The 25,318-nt window shown below is 35.9% G+C and overlaps 1 protein-coding gene across 2 annotated transcripts in view; it reads left to right on the forward strand.

Annotated features, from left to right (window-relative positions):
* FAM171B (family with sequence similarity 171 member B) overlaps nt 1–19,323 on the forward strand; it is a 72,903-nt gene extending 53,580 nt beyond the window's left edge. For both annotated transcript variants that reach the window (XM_034954626.3, XM_034954627.2), the window contains exons 4-8: nt 529–687; nt 4,513–4,683; nt 7,308–7,424; nt 14,470–14,593; nt 14,837–19,323. In XM_034954626.3, coding sequence (XP_034810517.2) covers nt 529–687; nt 4,513–4,683; nt 7,308–7,424; nt 14,470–14,593; nt 14,837–16,181 — 1,916 coding nt within the window. In that variant the 3' untranslated portion in view covers nt 16,182–19,323. The remainder of the gene's footprint in view (nt 1–528; nt 688–4,512; nt 4,684–7,307; nt 7,425–14,469; nt 14,594–14,836) is intronic.
* Nucleotides 19,324–25,318: the final 5,995 nt, after the last annotated feature.

Below are 25,318 nucleotides of genomic sequence, written 5' to 3' on the forward strand. Positions count from 1 at the left end.
TGCCTCGATTTTTAAACAAGCTTTCATTTTTGATTGCAAGGTGGCTGTTACAACTCCTGGATGTATACCTGCTCACATTAAATCCAGTCCAAGCAAAACACACATTATATCTCATTAACTGTGCTTGGGACAGGGCCCATCATTGAACAAATCACTGTGGCCAAGAGAATGAGATGCTTTTAATTGGTTTCAGCCCATTCTGGCATGCACCATCAACTCCACTACCGTTACAGAAATGAGACCCCAAATGAAACACATGGGCTAAAAATGGTCAGTGTGGGGTTCCCCAGAGTGGAAAGAAAAGGGTGAGGAAATTCTGGGCAGCAGAATCAATCAGTACAAAGGTGCCTTGTGTCATCTAAAGAAAGGAAAATTTCTTAGTTCTGCATTTAAAATAATTACATGAGAAGATGCTAATGATGTTTAGCAATAATTATAATTGCTTCTTTTAAAGTAAAACATCCTAACCAATGCTGCTATGCTTAACATGCCTTTATCTCTTTGTTAATGAGGTTTCCTTTTTTCCAGATGCCAAATCTCAACCAAGTGTTCAGTTTTCAAAAGCCTTAATTAAACTTCCTGACAACCATCATATTAGCAATGTTACTGGCTATCTTACAGTTCTACAACAGTTTTTGAAAGTGGACAATTTTCTGCATACAACTGGAATTACTCTCAATAAACCAGGTATTATCTACTTTTTGTATAATATAGTTATAAGAAACATTAGTACACAAATCTTTCATCAAATATTTAGCTATTTATAATAGCTTATAATATATAAGCTATGGATAATACACATCATTTGAGACATAAATCTAGTTATTAAAATGTATATAATAAAAAATTCCCTTTAATGAAATATATCTTATTCAATGAAAGAAAAATTCAGCATACATTATTTCAAATGCATGGAAATTTTGATTTCTTTTACATTTATTAAATTTTATTTGATCCAAAGCAGGTAAGGTATAGAAAATAGTTATGATTATTGTATAGCTTTGAAAATTTAATACATTTAAAAATTAAAATTCAGTTTGTATTTTTTTCATAATTTGATGTATTCATTTTTATCCAACTGATGAGAAGTGTCAATAATTGAGATAGAAAAAAGTTTATAGATTGGAGTAAGCTATTGTAAATATTTGCTATTCTCTGTGTAAAATATAAATATTGAAAATATATGTATTCCAGAGTCAACAGCACTCATATATTTCTATAAGGCTGTCATAATATAAAAGTTAGTAGAACAATGGAATTTTACATTTAAAAATACATTCATAAATAAACCCTTTACAAACATCATTTCCCTCTGTACATCCACACTTGTTCCACCATTTTTTTTTTCTTTTGAGACAGGGTCTTGCTCTGTTTCCCAAGCTGGAGTGCAGTGGCATGATTTTGGTTCACTGCAGCCTTAACCACCCAGGTTCGAGTGATCTTCCTACCTAAGCCTCCCAAGTAGCTGGGGCTACAGGCATGCACCACCACACCCAGCTAATCTTTTTTATTTTTTGTAGGGATGGGGTTTCGCCATGTTGCCTAGGCTGGTCTTTAACTCCTGTGCTCAACAATCCGCCCACCTCAGCGTCCCAAGGTGCTGGGATTACAGGCATGAGCCACCTCGCCAGGCCTGTTCTACCATTTTTACCACTCATTGTAACCTAACTGAAAATCCACTGTTTAAAATCACCTCAAACAGTCTATAATTCTGATAGTTTCTTTTTTTTTTTTTTTCAGATATTTTGTTCATTTCATTTGAGGAACAGCCAGCAATGAGTGATAACAGGAAATAAGTATTTTGGTTAGATAGAGTTTTGTTTTGCCTGTTGGAGTTAATGCTATCAGTGCCCCAGCCAGATGACACTTATTATTCTGTTACAAACCTGCTTTTCCTACTGCACACATCTGTGACTGCCTGAGGGCATTCCTTGGTTCCAAGAAGCAGACTTGGCCATCACATGGGGCAAGCTGTCAACCAATGACAGACAAAAGTTGGTGTGGCTAGGACAACTCTGAGCCAGTGTATGTCCCCATTGGAACTGAGCTGGAGTTACCACAGTGATAACCTGCTTGTTAACACATCCTGTATTGGCTCCCTTCCTTCCTGCTGAATTACGCTTCTGTTAGTGATAGGTGCTTCCTGGGATTACCTACCAAATAAACTATTTGCCCTCAAATTATTATCTCAGGGTCTGCTGCTTGAGGAAGCCAAACTAAGACATCAGCCAAGATTTTCCAGATGTAACCTACAGGATGGTGTAAATAAAAGCATTTACTAGAATGGTATCTGTACACACTATCACAAATGAAGCTCATGGTGCTGGAGGATGTTCATGGACAAGACTCACTAGATTCAGTGGGAAAGGGTCAGAATGAACTGTTCCCCAACACTCTATTACCTGCTTTTGAGAGTATTCATTAATAGTTTTGATTATCCTGAGAATGCTGCTATCATTTAAAAAGTTCTAGAGCAGTGCTGCCAAATGGAAATATTCTTCTCTGTCCAACATGTGGCTGTTGTGCTCTTGAAACATGGCCAGTGCACTGAGGAAGTTAAATAGCCACATGCAGCTAGTGGTCACTTTATTAGATTACACAGTTCTAGAGTTCCATGAGGATAAAAATGTCCTTTCATAAAAGTTCTGTTCTCCTTCTCATTGTTTTTTTCAGTCTTTTTTTCCCTTGCACGATTCTTTTCTCCTCTGACTTGACTTTATCTTAAATGCTGGTGTGTCAGTTTCAACAGTTTGTAAAGCCACTGACTGCACGGAGCTGAGGGGTGAGGTTGAAGCAGGTACTTCAGAAAGCCAGCCAACTGGTTTTACTGAGTAGTTTGATGTAGTTACTTAACAATTTATATAACATTTGATTTGTGCTTGCAGTGGATGGCTTACCAGCATGCCAGCCTATAAAATATGTATGGCACTGCTTTGCTCATTTAATATTTGTCTTTCAGGTAATTTAGTACAGTTAATTCTTATATTTAATTGAAAATTTTCAATAAGCCACTACTTGGCCTGTTTGACGGCTGAAGCCATTCCAGATGATAAGCAGTCATGATAATGAGGACTCTTTCTGTGGCTGCCAAGACCCTCCACTCTTGCCTGTCTCCCCTGCTGCCCTCTAGCCCTGTGGCCACCTTTCTTTCCTGCACCTGCCAAGACCACTTCTAATTTGGAGGCTTTGGACTTGTTTATTCTGCCTGGAAAGTTCTTGAAGGTTCTTCCCATTTGGCTGCAGCTCAGATGTGCCCTCCTCAGAGAGGAGGCCTTTCTTGACCGCCTAATTATGTGCCTTTTCTAGATTATCATGCACTTACATTTGGGTGGGTGAAAAAACTGATGAGGAGTAAATACATGGGGGCAAAAAAAGGATATTTGATAGGAATTATTATGAAAAAATATTGCAGACAATATCAGAAATATATTTACTGTGTCTTTGGGGCCGATATGAGTGCATGGTGCTGGTAGGGACTTTGTAAATATTTGTTAAATGAATGAACAAATTTCTAGTTTTGAAGCCAAAGATTCAAAAGTGTAGACCAAAAGCAAATAGATAAAAAGTCTACTTTCTCCCATCTATTTGTAGAAATACTGTAATTTTAACATCTGTAATAGTTTTATTCTTCATAAATATTCTGGTATATATTATAACTTTGTTTGGCATTGCTAATATTTCAAAAGCAAAAGAAAGGCACTTTCTGCTCCCTCTCTCCGCCCAGAGTAACAGACATCTATAGATAGTTCCTGATATTTAAGAAAGCGTACTGTAAATTGTATAATTAAATCTTTAAAACCTTAGGCAAAACAATATAACCAATTCTGTTATCTCCCTTTCTCCTGCTTTTCAAGCTTTGAAGTCTAGTATTATATTTAAAATCTAAGTTTATATTCTTTCAGTTGTATGAATAATCAAGTATATTAAGACAATTTTTATCAAGTAATATTACAGTGATTTTGTTTCATGTTTAATTGCCAAACCTATCCATTAAAAATTGTACTTTTAATCTGAATGCTTTTTATGTAAGAAGTGCAACTTTTAATCTGAATGCTTTTTATGTAAGAAGTGCAGCTAGATCTGTGGGTTCTAGCACTCCTTGAAACAGATGGTCTTGGAAAAGAGAGGGTGAGATATTTCAAATCTACATCTGCATTGATGGTGTATGATAGAGCCTTTATGGAGTATGGTACTATAGTGAGATGGGGTTTTTTTGGTTGTTGCTTTTTAGATTTATAAAAAATATTGAATTGGATTCTAGTGCCCCTTACATCAGATGACTTAGATAACTTAGGCTCATATTGATTTGTCAGTGTTACATTGCATAGCCTATATTTAGACAATATTTTAAAATTACATTTAAAAAATCCTTAATGTGTATTCAGTATCTATTTGATATTAAAATAGATAACCCTTGGTGAAATAGAGGAACTATTTATTTTAGACCTATAATAATTAGGTAACTACCACCTCTGTTTACATATGATTTTAATAAACTGTCTTCTTTTATAGGTTTTGAAAACATTGAATTGACTCCTCTTGCTGCAATATGTGTGAAAATATATTCTGGAGGAAAAGAACTAAAGGTCAATGGCTCTATTCAAATTTCTCTTCCTCTTCTACGTCTGAATGATATAAGTGCAGGGGATCGCATACCTGCTTGGACATTTGATATGAACACAGGTATGTGAGCTAGGTTAAAATAGTCTGAATATTTTACATATTTGTCAATTGACTAGCTGGATGTTTTATCTTAGAACTTGATACAGCTCTAGTTTTTTAGTAACATCACAAATGTATTTGTTAGTGACCAAAATTGACTTCACTTTGATTAATATAATACAACCATTGGGCAAATGATGGGAATACACATGTCAAAAAAATAGCATTATTTATTCATTCCCTTACCTTTTTGTAGCACCACCATTTTGAGGTAGAAATAATTTTTTAAAATTATCTCTCTTCTTAGAAGTTTTTGTTTTGATAAGCTCATAATACCTATCTAAAAGCGTGGTTTAAGGCCATAGAGAAATGTATGCTAGTTTCATGAAAATAAATAACATTATGTTATTAAGAGCTAGAAAAAGTAATTGTTTTTCCAAAGAAACCCCTTAGATACTAGTTTTGTTTTCTGGGTTTCGCCTCCTAAATAGCAGCTGGAAATATATGTATATTTTCATCCTCAGCTTCCCTTTGTTTTTGTTCATGGGTTCCCATGTAAATAAGGTAGGAGTGTAAGTTACCAAAAAAAGACAGAAAAAGGAAAATGATCAGCCCACAACTGAAAAGTTTAGAGGTAGGACTTCCTTGGGTGAGTCATGCTACAGTCTAGATAGTTTCACAGGGCTTGGGCTTGGTTTCTCTCCTCCTTCACTCTCATCTGTTTGCTCTGTATTAGCACCTTTTTAGGATGGGATTTCCCTTCAGACTGACAAGAAGGCTGTAGGTGCTCTAACGTTATACTTTGCCAGGTTGAAGGCCAGTAGAGATTTTCTTAGGAGCTATATATAGCAGAAGCCCTTGGACTCACTGTAGTTGTAGAGTGGAGTTTGCATGCCCATCTTAGAACCTGTCTTTGTGACCTGCAAATTGAATGCACAGATTTATTTAGACTTTAGGTCACATGTTGAAGCTGGATGGGACCCTAAACTGATCATGTTGGCTGAGAATAGGGCGCAATAGATCCTCAAAACTTGAAATGGGATTTCCTGTTAGGTAATAAGGCCCCCAAAACACATACGTTTTCACTATAGAGAATATAAGCAGTAATATATCTATGTTTTAAAGAAAGAGTGGAAACTATATAACCACGGTAGTATGCTACTGAAATCATTAGATTAAGAACTCTAAGATTTGGAATCTAGTCTGTTTACCAGCAGTACTACTTGGAATAAGTCATTTAACTTATTTGGGCCTCAATTTCCTGATTTGTTGAATGAGGAAGTCGTGTTAAGGCACTTAAAAAAAGAATATCTGCTGTTTGAGTCCTAGTTGCTGATTGTTCTTTCTGGCCAAGGCATTTATCTCTAATGTACCTTTCAGTGACAACATTTTTTGAATTGATTTATCACTGATGTAACACTTGTGGACTATTTAAAAGCAATAGATTAAATTATTCTCATTTTCCAGTTTCTCTACCTTATTAAAATACTTTTTTACATGTTATAGATAATTCACTATAATAAATCAATAAACCATAATACAAATATACACCAAACTCAAGTAGCTTTGTTATGCTATTTATAAATAAAACTTCATAAAAGGTACAGGTTTTACTGAATTCTTTTTTCTTTTGACAGCAAATTTTACTGGATGAGGTAACATTTATTGAAAGTTTAGAAGATCTAGTTCTATAAGAACAATACCAACAGTACTAGACCGAGGCAATATTTAGTAAAAAATTAAGGCCATAAAACAGTATATTTAATCAGAATATCAGATAAGAGCTATCGTAATATGCACAGTTTAAATAGAATCTGGAGAGTCATGATTTTTCTAAGTATGTCTGTGTCCTTAGTTTATTTTATTATTATTTTTTTTCAAGACAGAGTCTTGCCCTGTCACCCAGGCTGGAGTGCAGTGGCGCACTCTCAGCTCACTGCAACCTCCACCTCCCAGGCTCAAGCGATTCTCCTGCCTCAGCCTCCTGAGTGTGTGGGATTACAGGCATGTGCTACCACGCCTGGCTGATTTTTGTGTTTTTAATAACTATTCTGTTTTAATATAAAATGACAACTTTTTTGGAATGACAATTCTTAATTAGTATGCCAAAAACATGTATTAATATCAAGAAATGTGAAAATTTAGTACTTTTTAATTTTAAAACTCACAAAATTAATAGATAAGTTTTTCATGAATTCCATGATTAAGGCTTTGTGATCCACTTATTTGAAGGTCTGATTCTAAGGTGAGTTTATTTCAGTACCTATTACAATAATAGGTGTCATAATTGATAATTTTTGTGTTTTTAATAGAGACGGGGTTTCACCATGTTGGCCAGACTGGTCTTGAACACCTGATCTTGTGATCCGCCTGCCTTGGCCTCCCAAAGTGCTGGGATTACCAGCTTGAGCCACCGCACCTGGCCATCCTTAGTTTATTTATAGTGTTTTATGGTCACAACAAATCATTCTAATTATTCTATTACAGTATATACTATATTATAATATGATGTGATATATATTAGCCTATGATTATGTATTGCCACAGTTTTCATAATCTTTGAAAAAGTCCCATAATGTATTCTATGCATGACCATCAGTTCTTAAGATATAACTGTAACAAGTATTTTTTACATACCTTTTTAGGTGCTTGGGTAAATCATGGTCGGGGAATGGTCAAGGAACATAACAATCATTTAATCTGGACATATGATGCACCACATTTGGGGTACTGGATAGCAGCTCCACTTCCAGGAACTAGAGGTATTGTAAAAAATGAAAGTAATTAAAACATGTAATTCAAATAGTCTTGCTGGAACGGATAGCAGCAGACCTCAGTTTTATTCTAAGCACTGCCACTTACCAGCTATATGACAATGGGAAAGGAACTTGATCTCAGCTTATTTTTTTTTCATGTGTATCAGATTAAGCTCCATGAACTCTAAGGTCTCTTATAGTTATATCTGATGAATCTGTGAAGAATGAAGTTTGTTCAAATCAAGTATTTTCTTAGTTTACTTCTTTTTATGAATAAATTCTGCCCAAATCAGAGCTTTTGGTTGCAAGCAACAGAAAAAGATTTTGACTAATTTAAAAATATGCTATATTAGAAGGACATAGGGAGTTCATAGGATCCTAGGAAAGGCTGAAGAACCAGATGCTGAAAGGCAGGACTCCTTGCCGTGCCAGATGGCCTAGTTAGCAGGCCTGCTTGACTACCTTTGCCAGGTTGCTGCTGTGTGGTGGCTGACTCTAACCCTTTCCAGTATTTTCCTTGTACTGTTCCTGATCATTCTAGAGCTGAAGAATGATCATCCTATTGGCCCACTTTTGGGTCTTAAGCACACATGTTACTTGGTGGGGATTGAGGAGGAGAGGAAGGGCTTTTGGAAGTCTGCAGACACTATCATTCAAGAAAAGACTGAGGATGTATTAAATCAAGCTTGTCCAGCCCCCAGTCCACAGGCTGTATGCAAACTAAGACAGCTTTGAATGAGACCCAACACAAATTTGTAAATTCCCTAAAAACATTGAGTTTTTTTTTATGATTTTTTTTAAGCTCATGAGCTATCAATGTATTTTATGTGTGGCCCAAGGCAGCCAAAAGATTGGACACCCCTGTACTAAATGAAAATTGGTCTGACATTTGGAACAGAAGGAAGACGGAGGCTGGGGAGCAAAACCATGAATTGTCCACTAGGGAAGATCTGTTCATAGTCTAGGAAAAATGAGCATTTTATTTCCTTATATTTAACATGTTGTCAAATTATCTAGATAATTTGTACCTCAGGAAACCCTACATTGATCTCAAGTTGTGTACATTCCTCAAAATATTAGAACATTGCATATTTTAGCCATTAAATTTTGAAAAAAGAAAAATTCTTTAACCTGCGGTAGTCTAGACCGGTTGCACTGTCAGCCTGCTACCACTTCCTGGGCCTTTTCAGTATGTGTTGGCATAAATCAAATTGCTTCTTGGCTTTCCCTACCACCAGCCTTGGTGAGTCAATTATGATAGCTTATTTTCCTTTATTCTTGTAGGTTTGTGTTTTTACAGAATAAAAACAAAGCAAAACATTTAGTGTTATTTTAGTGAAGATTTTAGAGTAAAAGTTGAATGCATGTATATCATCATCTTCAGTCATTTTTCAGAGATAATTCTTTTGGTTTATCAAGTGTTTTGGCTCACAGCTGAGGGGTAGTTGCTACCTGGGTATTTCATACTGATTAGGAATAGTCCTAGTACTTACCCTGATCCAGAACATGGATGACATTTTACATATGTTTATCTGCAGCATTTTGTCATCTAACATTATTATGACTGTCTGTTATTTTGAAGGCTATCAGTTTTCTCTAGTTTTTAAAATCAAGTTTGATTTTTATTTTCATTCTGTGTTGGCAAGTTTCAATTTTCTTTTTTGATTGGGTCTTGCTATGTTGCCTGCTCAGGCTGGGCTCAAACTCTGGATCCTCCCACCTCAGCCTCTTAAGAAGCTGGGACTAATTAGCCATATATGATCAAGAGAAATGTTATTTTTATTTCTATTTGAACTTAGTGCTTACAGGATTATTTATTCAGAAATCAGAGGGTGGTTACTTTTGCTTTTCATGATGCAAAATATCATACAATCTTGCCAGCTGTCTGGCCTTATCCCATTCTATATTTGCAACTATAATGAAATATTGATGAAAAACAATATTTAATTTCATACAACTCACTTCATTTTTAATAAAAATAATCTAAGGAGCATTTGAGTTTTATAGAGAAATGTACTCACACTAAAAATATATCTAAAATAACTGAATTATATAAGATAGCTTTATGAATTACAAAAGCCAAAATTATTTTCTAAAACCACATGGAAGTTCTGTTCCAGATTATTTGTTGGAAAAGATGTTGTTTGGATGTGTACTAAAATAAAAGTATGGGATTCTTGTTTAGTTTGAATTAGAGACCTTCTATAGTGATGCTTTTGAAGAATTTATTCTGCAAGCATATCAGTCAAAGCAATACTACATTAGAAGTATGGATAACTTGATGATAGCCCTTACTTTGTAATTAACTGAGTAAGCTTGAAATAGGTACTTACCCAACTGAACATTAGTTTTCTTGTTTTTAAATTGGGAGAGTTGGATATTGTGTTAGTCTGCTCAGGCGGCCATAACAAAATAACTGCAGAGTAGTAACTGGCTATTAACAGAAATGTACGTTTTCACAGTCTGGAGGCTACTGTCCAAGGTCAAGGTGCTGCCAGGGTTGGTGAGGCCTCTTCTTGGCTTCTAGATGGCCACTTTCTCAAGATGTCTCCACATGGCCTTTCCAGACACCAACCAGTTCTCCAATTTTCAGTGGACATTGATTATATCCTATAATTCAATTCAATCCTGACATTATCTACCTACAGTTAGCGTCAGACCCCTCAGGTTAAGGGTTTAATCCCATAGGACTGCCCCCATTTCAGGTGCCCATTGCAAGCAGCAGGTTCTCAGTTTACCCATACCGTCTGATTTGGCTTCAAATGGGGGGTTTGCACAATTCTCTCCTCAGGTTTGATAATTTGCTATGATGGCTCACAGAAATCAGGGGAACACTTACTTACACTTACCAGCTTGTAATAAAGGATACAGATAAAGAGCAGATGAAGAGGTACATAGGGCAAGGTCTGTAAAGGTCCTGTGTACAGGAGCTTTTTCCCCCATAGTGTTGGGGTATATCACCCTTCTGGCCCATGGATGTGTTCATCAACCTGGAGGCTTTACAAACCCTATACTTGAGGAATGTTGATGGAGGCTTCCTCGTGCAGCCATGATCAATTATTAACTTAATCTCCAGCCATTCTCCTTCCTGGAGTATGAGGGGTGGTGCTGAAAGCTACAAGCTTCTAAGCATGGCTTGTTGGTCACCAGCCCCCAAGCATGAGCCTGCCCAGAGTCAAAAGATACTCCCAACACCCAGAAAATTCCAAGGGATTTAGGAGCTCTATGTTAGGAAACAGGATCAAAGACCACATAATAGAACAAAAGACACTCCTAGACTCCCTGTTGCTCAGGAAATTCCAAGTGTTTTATAAGCTCTGTGCCAGTAACTAGGGACAGAGACCAAATATATATATATGTTGATTATGACACAATCCCTAATGTCCCTAAACATTTTAGGATGTATTACTATAAAATCAAAATTGTTCCTATGATCAGCTAGTGTTTGCAGAGCTGCTTTAGTTACAAATATGGTTAATTTGTTTTTTAAAGTTTAAATAGAATTCTATTATTCCTTGGAAAAAATATTAAGTGCAAGAGATTAATTTTTCAGATTGCTGTAGGAGAGTAGGTGGTTGAGTACAGAGTTTAATAAACAAGTGTTTTAAATGTGCATTTTAAATATACTTGAATGAAAAGAATGCTTTTCTACCTAACTCCTTCTAGACATGCATGCACACACATGCACACGGATACAGATACATTCTCTTGCTACTGCCATACATATAGGATTTGGGGCAAACTCAATATGTCAACATCCTGTTTCCAAATGTGAGTTTTGTTGGATTCCTGTGGAGTGAACATTGTTAGCATTACTCCATTCTGGAAGCAAACTCATTTATGCCTAGTTATAATCAAACCAATCCTCCATACAGATCTACAGATAGCAGAAAGTTACTCTCATTTCTTTTTTGTTTGACAAAACTTCATATTGTACAGTGCTGTGCTTGTTTGTCTATTAAATAAGAGAACAGTCACCATCTGTGAAATCATGGCCAATATTAGAGTGCCCGTTTTAATATAACCTTAAAGCTTCATTCAACAATAGTGTGGTATAGCTAAAACTGAGTGCTTATTGTGAGCCAAGGACTGGTCTCAGTGTTTCACAAGTATTTACTCATTTAATCCTCAGCAGCTCACATGGGTTAGATATAACTGTTACTGCTCTGCATATAAGGGAACTAGATACAAAAGAAATGAAACTTTCCCAAGACTACATAAAAATAAATGGTGAGGTGAGAGTTCCAATTCAGACACTTTGGCTCTAAAGTCTACATGCATAACTGCAATACTGTTTCTCCAAATCTTTTATCAAATTAGTGCAAAATTTGAAAGATAAAATTAAAGAAGTGGTGGTCCCTCAATTTCTTCAGTGTCCTCAGTGCAGGTGGGAGCCTTATGCTGGATGTTTTCTCATGGTAAAGATGACCAGAAACCAGCTGCCCCACCACTCACTCTTCTTACCCTATCTCCCTGAATACATATTAGAATGTAACTGATACTGATAAGTAGACTTATTATATAGCTTTTTGAGCACAATGAAGTCTTTGTGATATTGAAACAGATTACCTCAAGATTAGCTGCCCAATAGCATTCACTTTTATCATGTTTTTAAATTTTTTATCTTTATGGGTACATGATAGGTATTTATATTTCTGGGGTACATGAGCTATGTTGATACAGGCATACAGTGCATAATAATCATGCATAATAATCACATCAACATAAATGGGGTATTACCTCAAGCATTTATTTGTTATAAATATTTTAATTATACTCTTTATTTTTAAATGTACAATTAGTACATTGTCTGTGTTCACTCTGTTGTACTATGAAAATACTAGATCTTATTCATTCTAACTAACCAACCATGCCTACTGTCCCCCAACCCCACACTACCCTTCCCAGCCTCTGGTAAACCATCATTCTACCCTCAATTTCCAGCTGTTTCAATGTTTAGCTCCCACAAAGGAATGAGAACATGCAAAGTCTGTTTTTCTATGCCTGGCTTATTTCATTTAACACAATGTCCTCAACTCCCATTCATGTTGTTGCACATGACAGGATCACATCCTTTTTTATGGTTGAATAGTACTCCATTATGTATATATATCACATTGTGTTTATCCATTCATCTGTTGATAGACACTTAGATCACTTTCAAATCTTGGCTATTGTGAACCGTGCTGCAATGAACATGGGCATGCAGATATCTCTTTGATATTCCTCTAGCGCTGCTGGGTTAGGGTCTTCCCGACTGAGCTGGTCTCAGCAACTGAGTTCCTTTCTTTTGGGTATATATCTAGCAGTGGGGTTGATGGGTCATATGGTAGCTCTGTTTTTCTGAGGAACATCCTAATTGTTCTCCATAGTGACTATATTAATTTACATTCTCACCAACAGTGTATGAGGGTTCCCTTTTCTCTACATCCTCACCAGCATTCATTATTGACTGTCTTTTGGATAAAAGTCATGTGAACTGGGATAAGATGATCTTATAGTAGTTTTGATTTGCAGTTCTCTGATCAAATATGTTGAGCCTCTTTTCATATTCCTGTTTGCCATTTGTTTGTCTTTTTTTGAGAAATGTTCTATTCAAGTCTTTTGCTCATTTTTTAATGGGATTATTAGAATTTTTCCTCTGGAGTTGAGTTCCTTATATATTCTGGTTATTTTCTCCCATTCTGTGGGTTGTCTCTTCCCTTGTTGATTGTTTGCTTTGCTCTACAGAAGCTTTTGATGTTATCCCATTTTTGCTTTGGTTGCCTGTGCTTGCAGGGTATTACTCAATAAATCTTTGCCAAGATTTATTGGAGAGTTTCCTCAATGTTTTCTTTCAGTGATTTCATAGTTTGAGGTCTTAGATTTAAGTCTTTAATCTATTTTGATTTGATTTTTGTATATGGTGAGAGATAAGAGTGTAGTTTCATTCTTCTGCATAAGGATATCCAGTTTTCCCAGCACTATGTATTGAAGAGACTGTCCTTTCCCCAATATATGTTCTTGGCACCTTTGTTGAAAATGAATTCATTGTAGATGTATGGATTTATTTATAGGTTCTCTGTTCTGTTCCGTTGGTCTATATGTATGTTTTTACCAGTAGCATTCATTTTTATGTTGAAATCATCCTAGTCAGCTTTTACTGCAGTAAAGCTTATCACAATGGCATTCGTATACATATGTTCTCACAGCAGGAGGATAGTGGGTCAGTTGTGCTCAGTTCACTCTAGAGCCCAGGTAGAAGGAGCTGCAACTCTTAATGCTTCAAGTTTTAGAATTTTTGTATTCTATTTCTTTAGACCCCTGCTTAATTTGGTAAATCCTTTTTTTGAATTTGTCTTTAAAATATTTAAAGATTAAATATCTAGATAAAAAATAAATGCAGCTGATAATCAACATTCTATCTTAAAATCTCTTTGCACAAAGCTCAAGTTAGTTAAAAATATTTTCGCCCAGTTTATTTTACCAAGTTTTTTGTTACTTGGGTCACCAGTTTTACTGCCTCTTGAAACAGTTTTCTCACTGCCTGGCCTAGAAGCCAATGTCATACGTTTTAAGCTTTCTGTAGCAGCATCTCAGCATCTTCTGTCATATCCATTGCTGCAGTAACAAACAACCCTGCTGTCTCGGTGGCTAACAGTATCAAACGCTTATTTGCTATTTAACATTTCATGAGTGTTTCGGGATTGTCTGCTGCACTGTTGGACTTGGCTTCATTCAGTTCAACAGATATTCTCATTCTAGACCCCAGGTTGAAGGAATAACAACTCTCTGGGCTGTGCTATTCACATATTAGAAGTCTTGAGCAAGAGGGCAGAGCCACACCATACAAACTCATTTAATATGCTCACATTTCATTGGTTAAAGCGAGTCAGTCAATTAAGCCAAAGGATAGGGAAGGTTTACTTCACCCATAGGGAAATCTGTCATAGGAGGGGAGCAAACAAATAAAAGTGTGTACACTTATTCAATTTGCCTCACCCAGGATGTGACATAGTTGAGAATTTGATCTAAAATAACATTTTCTCTTTGTTTATATTGAACCATGTAGGTTCAGGTATAAATGAAGATTCCAAGGACATAACTGCCTACCACACAGTGTTTCTTACAGCCATATTAGGAGGAACAATAGTCATTGTCATTGGATTTTTTGCTGTACTACTTTGTTATTGCAGGTAAGAAAATGGCTATAAACACAGAAAACTATCAAGTTATGGTATCATTTCAGTATATTCTGTACATTGAAAAGTTTATTTGTAGAAATAAATTTAATCTTACAATATATCCTTTTTTATTTTTAATCTACGTATCTCACAATAGCATTGCATGTATGATATGTAGATTGTGGAGTGATTTTTAATAAATGAACCATTTGTGTCATAACTTTTAAATATTTTTTGCCTTCTCTTCTACTCTAGGGACAAGTGTGGTACTCCACAGAAAAGAGAAAGAAATATCACTAAACTTGAGGTCCTCAAGAGAGACCAGACAACTTCAACAACACACATAAATCATATCAGCACAGTTAAAGTTGCATTAAAAGCTGAGGACAAGTCGCAGTTATTCAATGCCAAAAACTCCTCATATAGTCCTCAGAAAAAGGAACCATCAAAGGCAGAAACAGAAGAAAGAGTTTCCATGGTAAAAACTCGGGACGATTTTAAAATCTACAATGAAGATGTTTCATTTCTATCAGTCAATCAAAATAATTACTCAAGAAACCCAACACAGTCTTTGGAGCCCAATGTAGGGTCCAAACAACCTAAACATATTAACAACAATCTATCTTCATCTCTAGGTGATGCTCAAGATGAAAAGAGGTATCTCACAGGTAATGAGGAGGCGTATGGGCGTTCCCATATTCCTGAACAGCTTATGCATATTTACAGCCAACCCATTGCCATCCTTCAAACATCTGACCTTTTCTCCACACCGGAACAATTACATACTGCTAAGTCAGCTACTTTGCCAAGAAAGGGACAGTTAGTCTATGGCCAATTGATGGAACCAGTAAATCGAGAGAACTTTACGCAGACCTTGCCCAAAATGCCAATTCATTCTCATGCACAGCCCCCAGATGCCAGGGAAGAGGATATCATACTTGAAGGTCAACAGAGCCTGCCATCCCAGGCTTCAGATTGGAGCCGATACTCAAGCAGCTTACTGGAATCCGTCTCTGTTCCTGGAACACTAAATGAGGCTGTTGTAATGACTCCATTTTCATCGGAACTTCAAGGAATTTCAGAACAGACCCTCCTGGAGCTGTCCAAAGGAAAGCCCTCCCCCCATCCCAGAGCCTGGTTTGTGTCTCTTGATGGAAAGCCAGTTGCGCAAGTGAGGCACTCCTTTATAGACCTGAAAAAGGGCAAGAGAACCCAGAGCAATGATACCAGTCTGGACTCTGGGGTGGACATGAATGAGCTTCACTCAAGTAGAAAGCTCGAGAGGGAGAAAACATTCATCAAAAGCATGCATCAGCCCAAGATCCTTTACTTAGAAGATTTAGACCTAAGCAGCAGTGAGAGTGGAACCACCGTCTGTTCCCCTGAGGACCCAGCTTTAAGGCACATCCTAGATGGAGGGAGTGGAGTGATCATGGAGCACCCTGGAGAAGAGTCGCCAGGAAGGAAAAGCACTGTTGAAGATTTTGAAGCTAATACATCCCCCACTAAAAGAAGGGGCAGACCACCACTAGCCAAAAGAGATAGCAAGACTAACATCTGGAAGAAGCGAGAGGAACGCCCACTGATTCCCATAAATTAACTCCAACGGGGATTGTGTGTCTGCTGTCTCGTGCTGTTTATTCTTGCTTCTTGTTGTAAATTGCAGTATGAACTTAAGAAAATGAGACTGAGCAATCTCATGGTTCTTGGACATGTCTCAAGCAGAGTAAACGGTAATTCAGTAATCAGAGAGAAAGATACCAAGGAATGCTTTTTCTGGCCTATTCATTTATTTTTGGGTGATGAATTTACAGTATCCAAGTTTTCAAAATGTAAAATAGCATCAAGATGTTAGTTATCTGAAAATGTTGCTCAGCCAGCCAGTTTGGCCTTGACTCTCTTAAGAATAACAGTGAAATATATACTCCTCAAGTTGCCTCCAAAAATGTTGCCTCTACCATGGTGACTACCCCATGGAACATTTAGAAACAAAACTGACTTCAGGCATCATATTATTTTAAATGTTACTATTACGTCTTCTTCTGCCTATACTTAAAAATAACTTGATAAATGACTTGGACTGATGTTACTCTGGAGTTATCACAAAGAAAATGTTGTTTGGTCTTTAAAGAGCATGTGTATTGTATCATCCCAAACGTAAATCCTACATTTATATAAGATGGGCAGAAGCTACTTGGTCATTAGAGAGGGAGACACCAGCTCTTTGGTTGTTTTTGGATATAACTTTACAAAATAAGTAAGATGTTCATTTAGAAATTTGAGAAATTAATGCTCTAATACTGAGTTTTTATTTAAAAATTATTTTTTCTTCCCCTCAACAATGAAGCAAGCTTAGCTGTCAAGGGAAACTTTTTACAAATCTGAAAAAAACAATCTATGACTTTGGTTTAAGGCTCACTGATACTTTTAGGCTAAATTGGTTTTAATATATTTCTTCTATTCTAAAAACCTGAACTCAGTCACTTAAAGGCTATGAAATTAAAAAAAAAAGTCGATGTGAAAGTTTCTTTTGAACACTAAAATAAAATATGTGCAGATAAAATATACATTGATTTATTTTTCTTAAATGTTGATGAGAAGAAAAAGAGATGCCATTTTCCTGAGGCTCAAAAATACCTTCAGGATAGTAGTTGTATATCCAGTTATTGATTTTCTTAAAAGATGTGTAAGGAAAACAGTTTCAATTTCAGGGGAAAAGTAAAAGTTTTTCCCTAAGTCACTTACAGCCTTTGCAACTTCTTTTTTCAGTTTTGTAAGTAATATATCTATGTTCTTTTCATTATAGCAAGCATTCAATGGGAACAACTTTTTAATTAACTCTGAATTACCATTCATACATCCTAAAAATAAAAGCTCGTTATTCATTAAAATCAACTGATCCCATTTTTCTTAAAATTTCCCTGAAGGCAAATGTCTGAAGCACCTTTCCCTTGTGGGGGTAAAAATCCTAAATTGCTTTATTTTTCATTCCCTCCTATTCAACATGGGAGCAGCATAGAGACCCAAACCATGTAAACAAGTTCAGTGAACCAAAACAGCCACATTAGCTTCAGTAAAATTATAGCTAGATGTGCAATTTTTTCCTCCAACTTCTAACGTGTCAAATAACCTTCCTACTGTTCTGTGTTAACTGAAAGAACATAAAGACCCTAGGCAAATATTTGCTATATATTACCCCAATCCATAGAAGAAATAATGTTTTGGGTAATACCTAGGCTTCCTTTTTTTTTTTTTTTTTTTTTTTTTTTTTTTAGTGATAAGGCTCATAACAATTAGAGAAGGCTTCTTATTGGTCTTACAGAGAAAGATACATCAAAAGCAGCATGACTCAAAATGATTTGGAAAAGGTTAAAGTTAGTGCTCTGCTGAAGTGCCTTTGATATAGACTTGCATTATTAGAAGGATATAACATCTTTTTTAAGTGTGCATTTTCTTTCAGTTAACCAAATTAAACAGATGTGCAGTTTTATTAAAAATATAGACCTAGTGTTTCATGTTGGAACAATAAATATTGCATGTGAGTAGTATTTCTTGTTTTTTGAATACAGTATATATTGATAAATTGTTTATGTTGGAATGAAGTTAGAAACTATATAGCAAAACATTATATTTTAAGTGTTTATTTTTCCCACCTTTAAATAAAAATGTTTCATCTCAGCTTGGTAATGAAATACACATATTGGTGTAAGGGTATACCATTCAGGTATGCCACTTATTTTATTCATTTTTGTGTAAGGTAAATGAGATGATGTATCCCAAGGGCTTTTCTAGAACTACTTGTTTGCTTTCAGAATAAAACCTTATTATTTTTTACACTGCACATGCTGTTCTCAATTGGTAATTATAGGCAATTTATCTTTTCTAATGATCAAAAGAGTGTGACTTCTCATTTGTGAGTAGTTCACAAATTTCCTGTTAAAAAGCTGAAACCATCTACTTTTTCTTAACCCAAGTGATAATAAACAATATTCACAACTTTCTTAAATTTTTAAATTGAAAACCAAGGTTTTTTCAAATATAAACCTAGATGATTTTGGTCACAAATTGTTAACATTTGTCGATCCTTTGTATATACTTTGGATATATATTAAAGGCAAAACTATCTCTCGACTAACTGATGGATTCATTTACTAAAGCACAGCTGTATGTATTTTTGAATACATATTATGATCTTGAGACTTTATAAATCAATTTTTATGACTTTATGCAGTTGTATAGGGATTATGCCCTTTCAGTTCTATAGGGATTATGCCCTTTTATAATACATAATATACCACAGAGATCACAAATGTTGAGGAATGAAAGCACTTCTTTGCTTTGGCAATCATTTTCAGACCACTATGTGTTTGAATCCTCTGGTATCAATACGTATTACAGGGTTTTAGAGATCTGTGGGTCAAATGATGTCCCTCAAAACTTCCCAAAAAGGTGAAGCTCAAAGTCACACATTCATTTATAAGGCGCATGAGTTTCTCATTTTCCCATGTACCAGCATTGTAAAGGAATTCAGCTGTATTAATTTCTATTTCAGATCTAGAATTGACATTTTGCCTTCTTGTTTCCAGGTGTTTCTATTTTTTGTATTCTTTCAGAGAAATCTCATATTTCGGTGTATTTATTGCTGTTACTACTATATTTACTGCTGAAAACTGTAACAACCTGAAGATTTGTAAAATGTTAAACATAGTTCATTAAAAATAATAAAATAAATCTAAAATGTACTTGGTGCATTGTTTAATTTTTGGTGAACTAGAAAACATTCCTCCCTACATTGCCATTTAATCTAGTATATATTCAATTATTACTTTTTACTTATTACATCTCCTACAGTAAAATAAACCCTTTTGTTTATATAATGAACTTGATATTTCTTTATATTTCATGTCTACAAAGTTCCAATTTTTACTATTAGAGCTGAGTGTGGACAAATTGTTTTCCATCCACTGAGGAGATTTAAGACAATCTGATTGAATCTAAAATAAATTACAAATCCCAAAACACCTAAGTGAGAAAATGATACAGTAAACCCTCAACCCCCTTTTAAAATATTCTTTGAACTCTAAACCTGAGTCTAAATGATAACACAAAGGCTATTTATACTTAAAAGAGTTAGCTCTTCAATAACCTTTCTGCTTAATCAATTGAACAATATTTAAGTTCATGCAGTTTGTATTAGGGGACTTCAGAATACTTTCTAGAATTATCTTGACTGCCATGTTTTTAGACATGTAACTTTTATACATTAATAAAGTACTAAAAATAGCTTTGGTCAGTTCTAATAGGAATTGGACTCTGAATCCACTCACCAGTAGAGATTGTAATTCCCAACACTGGCTGTATGATAAATACTTCCACTTGGATCCCTGCATGTGCCAGCCAAGCTATGGCTACCTTTGTTAGGGAGCCTGGTCTCCATCCAAGAGAGTCTTAGTCTTACCAGAAATTATATAGCCCCTGGAGGAGCCATAGGGGACCCTAACTCACATGGTACTGGTTTGTAACAAAACTATTCATCAATCAGAAACAGCTGGCAAACATGAGGGTCATGAACTGATCATCACATTCTCATCTCAGAAGAGAAACTAATATGGGAAGACTGAGATGTAAGAACTGTAAGAAAAGTAGTTGGATATAATTAAGAGACATTTTAATCAGTTTATCAAAAGTGATTCACCTTTTGGTACTTAATAACTGGCAGATAATCAGGGATCCTTTCCTTGAAGTAAATGTTGGAAAAATATTTAAACTACACCACAGTGTTTGTTTACCTAGACCCCATGAAATCACCTTGTGGACCTCTTTTTATAGGTGGATTTCTTGACAGATGGTTACACAGTGAGACAGCTTACTTATATCGGTAAGCTCTCTCTAAATCAACTAGAGGGCTAATTTCTTCTAGGAAAACTTGCCTTATTTTCTTAGTTTTGAATTTGTTTGCTCCATCAAAATAAATATTCTTTCTTTGACTTGTCTTTATCTTTTCATTTTGAGCTTCAGTTTATTTGGGGACTAGATTTCTGCCTATTAAGATTTTTAAAACATAACATCTTCAGAGTTTGACTAGAAGAAAATAGTCTAGAAGTCAACCATAATTTGCCATATTAAATGCTGAAAGCTAATAATCTCAATGACAAATGATGGAAAAACATTTTCATCAAGTATATAATGGTACGTGCCTTAGAAAAAAATAACTATTTTCTTTCCAAAATAGCTAAGCTTAAAGATTACATTTTAAAACTACCTGTGATGTTTGTTAAAATATTGCAATAACACGTTCCTGCACTTTGTTAGCTATAGTAGATGAATAGCTTCCTATTTCTTTTGGGAAAGTTTACATGATGATGTAAACCCACAGATTATTTTTAAAAAAGAAAGTTCACATCTTTAGAAGCATATGCTATTTTATCCCCCTAGGTAACAAAACCTTTCTTAATTGAAACCTATTATTTCCTGGTTTTCAAGCCTACCCCTGCTATGGTTCTGAATGGTATTCCACAGTCTTGCAAGAGTACCACATTTTCCCCATGGATTGATTTTTTTTCTGTTCTTCAGGTTGACTGGGGGTTTCATAATTCATATGTTGACTAGTTCTAATCCTTGTAGACCTTATTAAAACACTAGACTAACTGCAGACAGTCTGATTCAAAACAAATAAGACAATTACATTCCCAAGAGTCTCTGGACTTATTACACTTGAACAGCTTAGTTAGAAACCTTTTCTAAATGGGGGCTATCCGGAAAGGGTAATAGTGGCTATTAAGCAATGTAGAGTAAATATCTCAGAATTTTTATTTTACATATTTCCATATTTCAATCCAATAATGTAGATTCTTTTGTTTTTCATAGAAAAATACTTTAAAAAATTCAGCTTAAAAAATTAGCTTATCAGTATCCAAAATTTTATAATAAAGACTATTTCAAAACCCTGATTTCTGATTTAGATAATTTCTGAAAGGTTTGTGTCCATAAAATACAAAAAAGGATAATTATTAACATACTTTTGCAGATATTTTCTCATTGTTACTTTGAAAAATTCAGTATTTCTGATTTTTAAAAGAGTTGCTTGCCATTATTCCATGTATTATTTAACAAAACACTATTGATGTGAATATTGACCATTGAAGAGGATGTTAATGACAAGTAGATGAGATCTATAATTAAGGAGTTTAACAATTATTTCTAAGGAGTGCTTATACTTATAAAAGGAAGGGAAAAATTATTTCTCTGAATACGTTTTTTTCCTTAATGTTTAAATAAAATGACAAGAAAAGAATCTTGAAAGTGAATTTCATGCTAACAATCTTTAACACATACCTGTTTTCTGAAACTCTGGTTTCTCAAAAAGTAATGCTTGCTACTGTTCTATTATTTTCTTTTTTCACAATGAGACATAAGAGCAAGCTGTAATGAATCAGTGATAAGAGAATTGTACTTACTCTTCTTGAAATTGGGACCTGTCTTTCCTGCCTTTTTTTTTTTTAAGTGAAGATGAGATTTGATACTATTAAAATTAGCCTTAGTAAGAAATTAATCTGAATCAGGAAATTTTGAAAATTCCATCTGCCCCAAGATGAGCTCATTTCACTTCTAAAGAAAATACTGCCTGATTGCATGTACAAAATTGTTATGTTGATATCTTATGTTTGTCTTCTTAGACCATAAGATCCTTATGGACAGAAACCATGCTTTACAATTCCTCCAATTCTTAACAGTACAGTATGTATTCAATAAATATTGATTAATGGAGTTATGAATTAGATGAATGATAATGGATTTTGTTCAATGGAATAATTGGAAATGTTTTGAGAAGAGGAGAGAGTGACATCAGCAAGATGGTAAAATAGGAGCTCCCCTGCTTGTATCCTCTCAAGCAACAAAGGCAAAAGTGCCTTTGTGGGAGCTCTGGAATTCAGATAGGAGTTTGTGAAAACCTCCTGGAGCTCAAGACCTAGTAAGGCCATTCTAGAGGGTAGAACTATGCCCATGTAGAAAGCTCACAGGCTATGGTCCCAGTTCCAGACCTGGAAATGGCCCTGTCATCCTGAGGACTCAGTTGCAGCCGTGTTTGGCCTTGATCCTGCTACCACAATCACCCACCAAGGAACCCAGGTAGAGTCACACCATTTATGCCTTCAGTGACAGGCCTGCTGACTTTGTTTCTTCCTGTGGACCCTGAAATGGCTAAGAGACTTGTCTTCAGCTCTGTCAGCTGCAGACTGCAAGCAGTCCTGCCCCATGAGGTCCCCAGGAGGAGACATACTTGTCTCAGTTCCTAGAGGCAGGCCTGTCAACCTTAGTCTCAGCTGTGGAACCTGAAGCAGCCCTGCAACTGTTTAAGTCCCTCACATCTGTGGGCTGGGGACAACACTGCCTGTCCAGAGAACTACTCAGTGACCCAGGGGGAGCCTTCCCAGAAACCCACATGAAGCCACACCAGTCTGTGCAGCTGGTGATAGGCTAGTTGTCTGAGCGAACTTGAAGACAGGTAAGTTGAAATTACCCAATTATAGAAAGAAAAAGAATGAAGGAAGCATAAGGGACTTGTGGGACACCATGAAATACAAATATATAATTAATTATGGGAGTTTCTGAAACAAGAGAGAGAGAGAAAGCTAAAGAAAGCTTATTTCAAGAAATAGTAGCTGAAAACTTCCCAAATATTGAGAGGATCCAGATTCATGGAGCTCAGAAAACCCTAAGCAAGACTGACCCTGTATTAGGCTGTTCATACATTGCTATAAATACTTGAGACTGTGTAATTTATAAAGAAGAGACTTAATTGGCCAATGGTTCTGCAGGCTTTACAGGAAGCATGGCGCTAGCATCTGCTCAGCTTCCAGTGAAGCTCCTCAAGGAACTTTCAATCACGCCAGAAGGTGAAGGGGGAACAGGCCTGTCACATGGTGAAAGTAGGAGAAAGAAAGAAAGAGAGAGAAAATGGAGGCGGTGCGGGGAGGGTGCGGGCACAGGTGCCACATACTTTTAAGTGACCAGACCTTGTGAGAACACACTCACTCTCATGAAAACAGCACCAAGCCACAAGGGATTCACCTCCATGATCCAAACACCTCCCACCAGGCTAAGAATTACAATTCGACATGAGATTTAGGCAGGGACAAATATCCAAACTCTATCAGACCCAAAGAAGAATATTCTGAGACATATTATGATCAAATTGTCAAAAATCAAAGACAGAATCTTGACAGCACCAAGAGAAAAGTGCCTTATTACACACAAGGGAACCTTCATAAGACTATCAGCAGACTTTTCAACAAAACCCTTGCAAGCCAGGAGGAAGTAAGATAACATATTCAAAGTGCAAAACAAAAAAAACAAACTGTCAATAAGTAATACTATAACTGGCAAAGCTGTCCTTCACATATGAAGGACAGAGAGACATTCCCTGACAAAGAAAACCTGAGAGACATCATCACCAGTAGACCTGCCTTACAAGAAATAATAAAGTTCTTAGAGTTGAAACAAAAGGATGCTAAATAGCAACATGAAAACATATGAAAGTACAAATGTTTCTCAACTTATAATGGGGAAACATCCTGATAAACCCATCATAAAGTCACAAAATTATAAGTCAAACCAATGTAAGTTGGGGACCATCTGTACAAAATTCACTGGTAAAGGTAAATATTTAGTGAAATCCAGTATACTCTAATACTGTAATAATGGTGTGTAAATGACTTTTAACTCTAGTACAAAAGTTAAAAGACCAAAGTATTAAAAATAACTATAACTACAGTTTGCTGATAAATAAACAAATAGAAAGATGTAAAATATAACATCAATAGCCTAAAATGTGGTGAGGAACGAAGTAGAAGTGTGGGTTTTGTATGCTATTGAACTTAAGCTTTTAGTTCAAAATAGAATGTTAGAACAATAAGATGTTTTGTAAAAGTCCCGTGGTGAACACAAAGAAAAAATAAACCTCTAGTGAATACACAAAGATAACAACAACAAAAAACCAAAGCGTGCACTTCAAAAATCTAACAAATTACAAAGGAGGAAGAAAAGAATGGTATAATGGAAAAAAGGAATGATAAAACAATTAGTAAACAACAAAATGGCAAAAGTTCTTACATATCTATTATTACTTTACATGCAAATGAATATATTTTCCAATCAAAAGACACAGTGTTTAAATGGATTAAAAAATATGATCTCAGTTGGAAAAAAAATTGCAGATAGGAGACAGGACTAACTTCAGCTCCCACTCAGAGCAGTGTGTGGAGGCTCACACTGTGAACTTTTGCTCCAAGGATTAGTGCAGTAACATACCAAGAAAGCCAGAGACTCCACAAGCCCTTTGAAGGAAGCGGCTTGCTGTTGCAGGTTCTGTGAGACAGCCAAAAGAATGTGAGTATTCAAAGTGTAAAAGAGGGAACATCCACCCCCAAACACACATCCTCACTGGGAAACCTGAAGGTTCAGATCACAGGAGAAGGATTTGACCTTACCTGGCGCTGAGACAAATTTAGAGAGCTGAGAAAAATATGGGGGTAGAAGAAGCACAGGGAAGAGTCCTGTGGGCACTCTCAGTCCCCAGGGAAGCCATTTCTGACTTTATTTCATAGGGGTCCTTGGGGAGGGCTGGCAGTGGAATTGGGGAAAGATGAAACATTCAGGAAATATTCAGCTGAACTTTGTAACAATTTCAATTCAAGGTGAAGTTTCCTGGACAGAAACTGGGGGAGGGAGTGACCT

The sequence above is a fragment of the Pan paniscus genome, chromosome 13, assembly GCF_029289425.2.
Source record: "Pan paniscus chromosome 13, NHGRI_mPanPan1-v2.0_pri, whole genome shotgun sequence".
NCBI classification, from domain to species: Eukaryota; Metazoa; Chordata; class Mammalia; order Primates; family Hominidae; genus Pan; species Pan paniscus.